The sequence below is a fragment of the Podarcis pityusensis genome (genome assembly GCF_964106645.2).
Source record: "Podarcis pityusensis genome assembly, chromosome: 7".
NCBI lineage: Eukaryota > Metazoa > Chordata > Lepidosauria > Squamata > Lacertidae > Podarcis > Podarcis pityusensis.
Genome location: NC_138031.1, coordinates 36,509,405 through 36,521,843, shown reverse-complemented (window position 1 = coordinate 36,521,843; position 12,439 = coordinate 36,509,405). Strand labels below are relative to the sequence as shown.

General features: G+C 38.2%; 1 protein-coding gene across 5 annotated transcripts in view; it reads right to left on the bottom strand.

Annotated features, from left to right (window-relative positions):
- Nucleotides 1-12,439, bottom strand: part of ASPH (aspartate beta-hydroxylase) — a 99,966-nt gene that overhangs the window by 34,822 nt on the left and 52,705 nt on the right. For all 5 annotated transcript variants that reach the window (XM_081013361.1, XM_081013362.1, XM_081013363.1 and 2 more), the window contains 7 exons: nt 12,212-12,256; nt 11,239-11,286; nt 9,517-9,555; nt 8,297-8,338; nt 7,480-7,512; nt 6,667-6,711; nt 4,882-4,932 (listed from right to left, as the gene is read on the bottom strand). In XM_081013361.1, the coding sequence (XP_080869487.1) occupies nt 4,882-4,932; nt 6,667-6,711; nt 7,480-7,512; nt 8,297-8,338; nt 9,517-9,555; nt 11,239-11,286; nt 12,212-12,256 (303 nt within the window). The remainder of the gene's footprint in view (nt 1-4,881; nt 4,933-6,666; nt 6,712-7,479; nt 7,513-8,296; nt 8,339-9,516; nt 9,556-11,238; nt 11,287-12,211; nt 12,257-12,439) is intronic.

The following is a 12,439-nucleotide window of genomic DNA, read 5'->3' as shown; positions in this document are numbered from 1 at the left end:
TTTTGAAATATTCTTTGTTACTAATATGCAACTTTGTAGCAAAGGAATTTGGTTGTACCTTTTATTAAAACTGTATTAGTTTTAGACACAAAGTTGCTATCTATTAAAGAGGGGAAGCAACAGCAGACCTTGAAGGACAACCTTTTTGAGCAAGAAAACAAGAATCTCTTCCCCCACTACACACATACGCACACCACACATGAGGATGTACCTAGGGGATGGCCAGATTGGCCCCTGCCAAAGGTGCAGGTCCAAGGAAGCGCAGAAATCATACCTCTCCACTCTGGCTCAGAGTGGTTAGGAGTCTGCCCACTCTCCTTGCCAAGGGCGCAAGGGAGCCTAGGTACGCCTCTGACCATACATGCATATTATGAGAAAAATGCATTACTATAATGAAAGCATACTTGTAGAATAAGAACTCTCTACAATGAGGGTTCGGCCATTCAGTGTTAAGGATGGAAGGGCAGATTTGCTTACACTCCAACACTCTACAATTGCAGTATTTTACTTCTCTGCCTTGCAAGAAGGATACCTGGCAACCATTCACTTATATGGGAAAAAGTGAAGACATAACATGGAGATAACCCCAGGGTGGAGGCTAAACCAAGTGTTATCTGTCGGCATAGCTCTTCATCTACATGGTTCCATCCTGGGTCGTTATATGTATGTATTTGGAACAGGGCAGAGGAAAATTTATGCTGATGCGTCTGATATAACATCCTGTGCAATTCTGTGGGATCAATTGCAGTTATTGCACATTGCATGGGCCAAACACACACACCGTTGTGGCCTGTTTCACTGATTAGACGCAACAGTATGGATAAAGAAAAGGCACGGAATTTGAAGGCAGCGCTAGCCACTTATAACAAAATGGGAGTTACAGTGTGCTTTACTACTATGCCGCTCGCATAGGGACAGGTGCTGCTTGCCCCAATTAAATGGTCATCTGACTTGCTGTGCCTATATAACTGCTACTTCACATGCTGCAGGAGAGTGCCATGACCACCACACCCAATATAAATTTAACTGGATGAATCTCTATTCTGTTAATGTTGCCCTTATCTTCGCCATCACAATCTTAGCCTTATGTTTGACTCCATCAACTATCCAGTTGCCAAAGTCTTTATTTTCAAGATGCATTCTCTGCTGCTTACACATTCATAACTTTGTTACAATCACAATTTTTTGTACTCTCTCACTTTCTGTTAGATATTTCAAACTTGTCCTCTTCATATCCTCCTTCCATTTCTACCTTCCTACCAGAAACAACCTTTCCTTCTCTATTGCTTCTCTCTCCTTTTCAACGCTCTTCTCAACAGCCAAGCCTTTATTTCCAATCCATTCTTGATTCACTTTAAGCTCATCCACGGGCATCCAAAAGATTTTTTCCCCAGAGGCAGCAGCAAAGCAAATACTCCAAACAAATGCAACTAGTATGAGAGAACAGGCCTATAATTTCTAGAAGACCTGGGCCTGCACCTGATGAACTTATATTCCATATATTCCATCTGTTGTTTCTGAATGGGTAGACCTGGCATCCAGACACCTTTTGACGACCACTCAAACCAACAATTATTTCCCTGGCTCAACTAACCCCCACCAAGCCTTAATTTATCGAACTATTCTACAATCAATTTCTCTCTCTCTCTCTCTCTCTCTCTCTCTCTCTCACACACACACACACAAAACACCAACATGTCAGAGTAACAACAAAGGTCTATATTTCAGGGTTGTTATAAATTATTATAACTCCTCATACTTTTCAGCATATGGATATAAACACTGGATTACATTGTGGATACACTCAGCCATAGTGTTCTGCATCCCCTCCCCCGGCTTGCAGTAAGGATAAAATACCGATAGGTTTTAGCTGCACTGAGATTTCTTTTTTAATGTTGACAAATGGTAAGGGGCACTTTTTTGGTATTAAATAAAACCTGAGTTAGAAAGATCATGAACTCCTCTTTGTTGCTATCTTTTCTTTTTGAGTTGACTCCCCAAACTCAGCTACACTAAAATCCTGGATACATGAATGGCTCTCTATGAAGCAGCAATCATTTTTTACAACATAAAAGCCTTAAAAACCAACCAACAAGTTTCTTCACTAGACTCTAGCCCAGGAGTAGTTAACGTAGTATCCTCCAGATGTTGCTGGACAATAACTCCCATCATTCTCAACTATTTGGCATGCTGGCTGCAGCTGATAGGAATTGTAGTCATACAACATACGAGGATACCATGTTGGCTCCCCCTGCTCTAGCCATATCTTTGTGTAATTGGCTAGATCTGTTTTCTTAATGCCACTCATTGCTATGACTTCATTCACTGGCAATCATACTAGTTTACAAAACAAGGAAAACAGTGCTTACATATTTTGTCTCGTATCTCTGGTTCAACAATGGTAGCCTTCTTTTTTAGTCAATGAAAACTGGAACTCTGATGATTATGGCACTTCTGTAGACTTTCCTACTTCCCTTGCAGTCATCCATGAGTTCACCATATCTGCAAATCTAATGTTACCTGATGATCCCAAACTCTATTTTGAAGCAGCAGCTTTTATTTCTAGAGTATTTACCACATGCTACTCATTAGTCCACCACTGACTTTTCTTTAGAAATGCCAGATGGATCAAGCCCATATAGCCAAGCATTCTTTTGTCATAGTAACCAACCAGATGCCTATGGGATGCCCAAAAACATGAACTGCACACAACAGCACTCTCACCACTGTGATTCCCCAAAACTGGGACTCAGAGGTATTTTTTTCCATACTGCTCTTTTAAAATTTAACCTGAGCCCTGCAGGCAAGGACTTTTATTATCTCAACTGTGCCTTGGAATAGTTTTTAGAATATTCCATTTCCCAAAAAACAAAAAGTAGGGTTAAACGCTGAAATAAAAACAAAAAAGAAACAGAAAGCAATGTGCTTTACAGAAGCCCAAAGCTATGAATATTTCCATCTACCACTTAAGAATCTGGAAATTTGCAGCTGTGATCAAATCCCTTTGTATTTACTCATTCTGGCTCACTAAAAACATACTGAGGACGGAAATGAAAATGTTAGCACCTGTAATAATGCTTTGGTGCTAATCTAATGCCATCATTTTATGGGATGCAAAGTATCAGTTTAGTGTGTGAGAGACATGAAATACAAAATCAAATTTCTCCCACATTTGGTGTTGATAAGCAGTCACTGCAGCTGTGTTGCTGGCAATCTTTCACATCAAAAGATCATGTCCCTCTTTGCCAGGAAGTTTAGACTTGTGCCTTTGTGTCAACTCCATTTGACTGAAGATGTACCTGGAAAGCTGACTGTTTATTCCAAGTTGCAGGCTACAGGTCTCTATTTCCTGCAACATGTTCCTGAATCCAGATCCTGCCAAGTCATGATACCACATTCTGGGAGTAAGGCAATACTAGATAAAGCAAGGTGAAGGCATGGCAGACGCAACACATGGTGGGTCTGTGATATGAGCAAGATACAGCAGTAGTTGCAAAGTCCCTTTTTTGCCCTAAACAGAAAAGAAGCCTGACTCAGAAGCTTTCGTAAGGTCAAATGTCAACATATGAACTTTTCTGTCGTGTTGCTGTTAAAGGAGCCTTACCCATGTGAGCCAGAGGCTTCCAGAAACAGTAGCAGCCACCACATGCATCTCCTTGGTGGTTATAAACAAACTCTGCGACAGAGATATGTATAGCTGAAGCTTTCTTCTCACAATGCCAGAGACAGGGCTTGAGAAGACATTTATTGTGGATGTGCGTCACTCACTGTTGTTTTCTACACCTTTATTGGATCTTATTGGAAGCTCCTGCAGCCAATCGGAAGCCACGGAAGCTGCGTTGGACGTTTGGGTTCCAAAGAACGTTTGCAAACCAGAACACTCACTTCTGAGTTTGTGGTGTTCAGGACCCAAAACATTCGAGTCGCAAGGCAACCAAGGTACGACTATCTATATCTATCTTATCTATCTATCTATCTATCTATCTATCTATCTATCTATCTATATACACATACGTATGAGAAACTACACTCTTAGTAAATTGCTGCTTATTCACTTTCTTTAACCATTATGGTTTTCCTTGGAAAAGTTAGTTGGGTTTGCTGAAATGGTAACTTCAAAAGGGATAGTCTGACCACTCTGCTAGACTAGGCTATAGAAATGGGTATCCATTAACACTGTACTGTATCAAGTTATTTTGTACACTGCCCTGATATCTAAGGGGATATCCTAACCCAAGGACTAGTTGGAGGTACCACATCCCCTGGCTCTGCTGGAGTAAGAGCTCCATCATCACAGAAGTCACCACTGTGCCTGTTGTATGTACAGCTGGAAAGCTACCAATAGTAGTGTTCCCACCACTGATAACCCATGGATGGAATTCAAAACTGGGCAGAGTAGGGATAAATAAAAAAAAAAGGCTTGGCCAAGGATTTGCTAGAACCTAAGCCAGCCCACTGTCAGGTGAGGAGCCAGCTTGAGCTGGCGTAGCAAAGCAAAAAACAACCCAAAATCCCAGAACTTTTTGTCCTTTGCCCTGGATGGGTGGTATTAGTAGAACTTTGAATGTAGCATGGGCTCTCATCCCACGAGCCAAGTGACCCCAAGTTAGGGCTGCATTTTAAAAGCATTTTTAAAAGGTTTTAATTTATGATAAAATAAATAAGTAGATAAATGAATATAGGCTAATGAACTACGATGTGCATTTCAGTTTCTAAGAAACTGAATTAATAAAATAGTTCTGCTCACGACATATTATTATATAATGGAACAGAAGTAATCAGAAAAAGTATATGCCCTGGTGAACAATTCTGGGCACACTCATATATAAGCACCATTACATAAACAGGTTTTAGCATAGTATGACAATATAATGTACAAACCTGTCTCATGGGGTTGAGCAGTCACATGATCTTCTGTATGTTCTCTCTCATCTACGGTTAACAAGTTGGAAAAACGTATGTTATATTATACCGTGTATGTCTGTGCTATAAAAATTTCTACTAAACAAACTGATACATTTTATATAAACCAAAATATATTCAGGCTCATTTTGTAGTTATACAGACATAATTAAAGAAATAAGATAAATACAAGCTTAAATTCTTTTTTAAAAATCAGCAATGATTGTATGAACTTTAAGGATGATACAGAGCATATAGGTTGTCAAATTGTACATTACAGCATAAGTGTGTGACACAGATATAAAATACAGCATTCTCTTCCCTCTTGTTTTCCCCAAGCATTTTATTTTTAACACGTACATCATAAAATACTCTCTTATTTTTTAAGCCAGATATCTAAATATTTATGAGCTTTGAGCTATCATAGCTGGATATTTTAGCTACAGTATTTTCTTTAAAATAGTTTTGACTTCCGAAATGAGCAAACCAAAGAAAATGAGTGGTTTAATGGAGTTATATACCAACACTTGAGTCATTAAAAACAAACAAATGTTTGTTCCAAAGGCAGGGCAGATTCAACATAACAGCTACGGTTTGGAAGTGTACTCCATTCTTAAAGATGTATACCCTCTTCCAGTGATATCCATGCATGTCTCCTTAAAGTAACTTTGAAATAGTGAGCTTCCATAAGACAAGAAAAGGCTGTACTAAAGCATGTTCAAGTGCAGAGGATGTCAAAACAAAATTGCTAAGTTGGCTGGTAGAGCGGATTTTCCCTAACTATGGAGTATGAGATCAAATACAACAGAGGAATGCCCAGCAGACATCCAGGAACCAAAAAGCTCAAGAAAGATAGGTAGCTGACCAATTAGTTCACAGAATCGTCAACTTCAGCTGGAACTTCACATTTAGGAGAGACCTGGGTCTCCACAAAATAGCTGCAAAGCAGCAGGGGTGGGTGGGTGTTATTTGAAACAGTAAAATGGTTGGTATAATGGAGTGATTAACTTTCTTCCCACTTGCTGCTTTTCCCCAGTGACATACAAGCACATCTAGAAACACGGCTGGGTAAAAAATGGGTGAGAGGAGCGTGTTACAGGGTAAAAAGAGATGTGGCAAAGAGCCCTTTCCCTACTTTTAATTGTACCCTCCACAGCCACTATGTAGATGGTCATTCTTGAATTCCAGTATGAATCCCTGCTATTAGCATAATTCAGAGTCTAGACGGCTATGTTATATAGTAAGAGAAGGCAAAGGGAAATCAGGTTCACAAATATCCTAGTAATCTTCCTTGCCACACTTGAGACAGGTAGCTTTAAAAATGGGGGACAGGTTTGATCTCTTCTATCTCCTCCTGACAAAGAAACTTAATATTCACTTTTCCCAGGACAGCAAAGAGGTACTAGCAAAAATAGCCTTAATACATTTCTCAGCACTTCTCACAGGACACCTTATGAGTCCACACTGATTTGTGATTATTTGAATTCACAGAAGCAAATGTCAAAGTGACATGCAAATATGTAGTATATAAATACATTCAGAGCTTTTAAGATCCAGATGTCTAAATTTTTATCAATACATTCAGTGGTTAAAAACCATCATCTTACACAATGAAGTTTCTGAGCAGTTCTCTGTCCAGTATTCCTTTTATTCCACACATGAACAGCAGGTAAAAAGTGCTTTCATGAATTAGAGAAAAATAACTTTAATAAAAGTTATACTCAAATTAGTTTCTCCCACCTTGGTTAATTCATGCAAACGTACCTGACTGAATTTGTTCAGTAGCAGAATGTGGAACATCTGCTTCATCTATGGGCACATAAAAATGAATTAGATAACATGCTGTTAGAGTAGCAACCAAATTAAACTAACAAAAACAACACCTCACAAAGAAAGAGCACACACAATTATTCCCTTATATGACAGCTGCAGGACGAATAATGTTTGCACAGAAATGGAGGGCCTAAGTAGCAGCCGTTACTAATGAGTGGATAGGTAAGGTATGGGAATTTGCTTTAATTATTAAACTGACATACTTTTGAGAAAAGAAGAAACAGGTCAAAGACAAAATGACATTATAACAAATTGGATCCTGGCAACTGAGTACTGCTGAAAGAGCTTTTAGCTCTAAAAGATACCTTGTGGATTTGCAACATCCTAAAATGGGACTATTGTGCTTGAATCATGCTTGTGGGCATCTGGCTGGCCACTGTGAGAAGAGGATAATAGATTGCTCACCTCTTCTTCCCTTTGGCAAATGACTGTACTGTTGAAATGGTGATGAGATCGCACTGGCCTATTTATTCTAAATGTTTGTATGTGATGCCAATAAAGGTTTGATGATGATGATGAGACGAGGATGCTGGACTAGATGGGCCATTGGCCTGATCCAGTAGAAGCAGGCTCTTATGTTCTTTAATAATTATAATGGTGGTAATGATTATGATTATCATTAACAGCAGAAGCTGCTAATTTATAAAGGTAATTATACACAAATATGGGGAATTTATAGAAATCATGAAAGGATTCTTAGGACTGATTCCTAATAAGATGGAATGAACCATTTTTTATACTCACTTTCATGTGTTTGATCAGTGCTCTCAATTGGCTCTGTTAGATATATAATACATATAATAAATAAATCACAGCCTTTAAAAGACCAAAACTAACAATACAAAGAGGTAACATGTACACAAACTGTAATTTAAGAGCTAGGACCTTTATAAGCAGCAGAAAGAAACCTTACACTTTCTCAGACTCCAAAATACCTATTCCGACAACACAACTGAAAATCCCTTCAAATGTGACAAAATGCCTATGTGGAAAGTATTGCTGTTTAGGAAACAATAAAGTTAGATGTAGATTGGTGATCACATGCAAACTTCTGTATTTTTCTTAGTGTATGCATACAGGAATCAATGACTGACTGTGCCTCCATACAATGTAGATACTGTACACAATGTACAGCAAATAATAAAAATACAATAATCACCTTTTCCCTCTCATTATATATCATTTCCCAGAAGTTTTTCACTTTCCTACATTCCCACCACATGTGATAAAAGTTTCCTTTTTTTTCTTTACATTTCTAACATTTATTACTTATTTTATACATTTTAGCTAATTTGACAGGAGTAATATACTACCTATAAATCATTTTCATCACATTTTCTTTCAAACATCTCCCATTAGGCTGTGCTTTTTCTACAACATTGTTTTCATATTTCAAGCGGACTTGAGATGCCAATATTGCAGCTGCTGCTAAGATGGGCATGTTTATTTAATCCAGCAATAAGCATTAGTTTTGCAGCATAATTCTTCTCACCACCACCACCCCTAATAAATGAATATATTCATTTCTAGATAAATGATGATAAAATGAATATATGCTTACCTTGCATATTTTCATAATAATGTTCGGATAACCGTTCTCCATCTGAAAAGAGAACAATGTTGTAATATAGTTCACAAGAAAATGTATTCTTTTTTGGCACCTGCTGAAAACATTTTCATTTAGATAAACCTAGCCAGATGTTTAGAAAGTTAGCATGAGTTTTTATTTGTTTTAGTCTATTTTATTGTGGTTTTAACTTTCTGTATGTTTTACATTATGGTTGTAAAAATTTCAGTGATAATTTTATGGTTTTATCTTTTTTTTAACCACTTTGAGGTGTGTGTTTTTTCTACAATAAAATGGTATATAAATTTTATGAAACAAACAAAATATTGCTGCAGGCCTCTCTGATTAAGAAAAAAAAAGAATCCAGGTCCATGCTATGTAAATTAAAGAGAATGACTCCAGACTTTCACAAAAATGTGGTTGGAACTCAGGGGTTTGGGGACAGAATAGATTGATGGAGTAGAGAAGACAACCAAGGCTGCATTTTGTCAACAACAACAAATGAAAAAAAAGGATACAAAACCTGTCATTAGGGTTCTTTTCTACATGTTTATACATAATGTGTAGCTAGACCCTTAGAGAGTATCAATTATAGGAGTTGCATCAAAGGAATCAATGTCTATCACCAACCAGACTCGTGCTGACAGCATTCAGTTTTTCCTGAAATTGCAGATTCTGTCAGCTTCTAGGACAGGCCTGGGGAACCCTACAATTCTATGATTCTATATAGCCTGCAGGCCTAATTATGCCCTCCAGGCCTCTGCATTAGGCTGCCAGAGCTCCCCATTTGGTCCAGCCATACCCATCTACCCTATACTTGATATTATATATAAGGAATGCAGGAGGTAAAAGCCTGGGCTCAGCTTTGCAAGGGGCTCTGCAAGACCATGTGGGCAAAAAATGTCACCCAATGTCACTGTTGCAACTTTGTCCACAACAACTAAGGTAGAGAACTGTTTAGATCCATTTCCCCATGCCTCTTTGAGAAGAGAACTTTCCTTGCTGTCAGTTCAGTTACAGAGCAAAGACATAATTTGCTACTATTTATATGTTCAAAAGTGCAGAATAACTCATTAGATATATATCTTTAGTTCACCTACACGTAACTCATGCAGGACATGACTTGCTCAGTGTGTGCGCTAAAACATCAAAGAAACAGGTAAGGAAAACCATTACTGCCAAGTCATTATTTTTCATAGTCACAGTCAATTTACCTGTATTCTGAGCTTCAATAAATTCTTCATTTTCTAATTCTAAAAAAAATACATAATTAAAATTTTAAAACTGGAATGCTACAATGGTTATGAGTTAATGAAGAAAAAAGTAACAAAATCACAATTTCCTTTATGTCAGATTAATTAGTAAATATGCTAGAAAAAGACTTTAATACATAAGATTTTAAAGGACTATGATATGCAAAGCAGTTTGTCTTAATCAGTGAACGCTCTCTCTCTCTCTCTCTCTCTCTCTCTCTCTCTCTCACACACACACACACACACACAAACACACACATTGTAGTGAAGTGGACTAGCTGCCTGGATAAGAGTAGGGATCTCAAATGAAGTTGGAAGCACACTGAGAGGGGGAGAGACGCACTCACAAATTTATGATGACTAGAATGCCCCCTTCTGGACATTCCAGAAACTATGGCCTGGTGTTTTCAAACACTGGGACATCATCAAATAGTTCTTAGTGCTTGAATCAAGAAGACCTCAATGGGCTGGCAAAGCTTGTAGAAGGCCCCTTCAGATAGGTAGATCAGATGGAGGAAAGGGAAAGAAACTAAGATTGCAATCCTAAACACACTTACTAGAGATAAAGCTACAGAAGGCAACAGGCCTTGCTGCTGAGTAAACATGGACAGAGAGTGAGGGAAGAAGAAAGTATCTGCTTTGCGGGCAAGTTGCTTGAGAAGGTAGGGTAGGACAGCTTCAAGCATGATCAAATGAAACTGATTATCTAGGCACATTTCAATCCAGTTTCAGACCTGGTTTTGGAATAAAAATTCGCTTGTCCAGATCAATTTTGAGATTTATGTTGTGAATAAATAAAAATAAATTTTAAGAATGACCTTTGTCAGGAGAAATTTGTAGGGGAAATTCAACCCTGTTGATTCTCCCTGACCTCTCAGCAGCTTTTGATACCATTATTCACAGCTTCTTTCTGGACTGCCTTTGGGGTTTAGGAGTCTTGGGAGATGCTTTGTGGTGATTCCACTCATATCTCTGAGAGTAATCAAATCAGTGACCTTTTGCATGCAAAGGTAGTTAGTTCTCTGTCACTGAGCAATATTTTATGTTCAGGACAGAGAAAGAAAAGGTTCCCCAACGATCACATATTTCACACACGACTTATTTGTTGCTGATTAAAGCTTAACATTTTTGTAAGGCACAAGGAATCTTGGGCACAAGGAATGATTTGCATTTCGTTGTCAATTTTTCAAAACTTTAAAATACAGCTAGAAAAACTGATTCAGCTATGGCCCTTTCACACAAGCCAAGCTGTCTGCTGCTTCTTTGAGGTGACATTCTATGTGCATTATATTTATTTACTTACTTACCCATTCATATATAATTTAATCATAAAATATCCAAGAGGTGAGCAATAGCAAATTATCATAAAAATGATATAAATATAAAACTGTTTAGCCACTATACACAGTAAAATATGGCTGAGTCACACATGAATACCACACATGTGGGTAGGGAAGCAGAAAGCTTTCCCCACAACCCAATCCAGAAATGCAGGCATTAATCAGCTGAGAAATACATGAGATCAACTCCAACCCATAATTGCAATATTTATACACACAGTACAGCCATACTGTTACAGCAACATGTTATAAATGTGAGGACTTTCAAACGATATTACAACTAAAGTAAAAAACAAATGTCCTGCTCTTAATCACAGTGTTGCTATAAAGTCACACAACATACCATGTTCATCCACATAGTCCTGCTTTTCTGTGTCATGTAAATAAGGTTCTGCAAGTAAAGAGACTGTTAATGCATGCAATAAATCTACTGTCACATATTATTCCTAAGAATTCACATCTTACTGCATTTAATCGGCATTTAACTGGGAAGCCGATATAGCAAGCAGCATGGAAGGCAAGGGCAAACTGAGTAGCTCACAATGTCCCAGAGGGCTTGGATATGTGCCTTTGTGTAGGTCAAGGTGCATGTGTACAGGCAATGGTGGAGGTATTAATAGAAGGGGTAGGGAAAAGTGAGCAATCTGGGAGGAAGAAAATTGAATAGCCAGAGAGGAGAGCAGAGTGCCACATTGGTTAGAAAAGAAAGAGAAGAATAATCCATTAAAATCACCACCACCACTTCTGGTTCCCTTCCCCTATCAACCATCAAATCAGAGATCACATCTTTTCTATTGACTGAACTGGAAAAGACATGGATCTAGGGCATTGCCAGGGATATGAGACACTGATACTTACGGATCCTCATAATTTATACCAGGGATTACCTCAAAAGTACCCATCATATCACAAGTTGCCTCTGTATACACAGATGTGTTATGTGATTTGTTGGTGGTATTACTATAAGCATTAATTTGATTGTGGTTTTTCAGGGCCTCTTGGTAAAATTATGCAAATTCAAGAGGATCTTATTTAATTCCACTGGATCTGATTTTTTTTACTCATACGTAAAAGAAAAGTATGTTTGGCTGTGTGTATGCATGTGCTTTCTTTCAATTTGTCTGTTGGGGGCAGGTCTGACCCAGGAAGAGGGGTGAAAAAGCAACCAGAAGGGACAGTACCTACAGCACTCTTCCCAGATGTGCCACAGGCCCAAAAATGTCGGCAACCCCTGCTCTGTTGGGTAACATAACCTGACTTTTAAATTAAGTAGAATCCAACTGTAAAATGCAGGTATTTAGACTTCTGTGTAATACCTGTGTTATGATCCAGAGCATCCTCTAGATTTAGTTCTGTGTCATCTGTGGAAGACAGACAAAAATATGTTTTCATTTGTGCAAATCAAAGTACATGTTTCTATACAGCTGGTTGACTGATTGGATGAAAGAGGAAGGAATCAGGACTGCACTAGGTCTCCTACAGTCAATTTAACATATTAATCATATATGCAAAGAGGCTTGCACTTCTAAATTCATGTTTTGCAG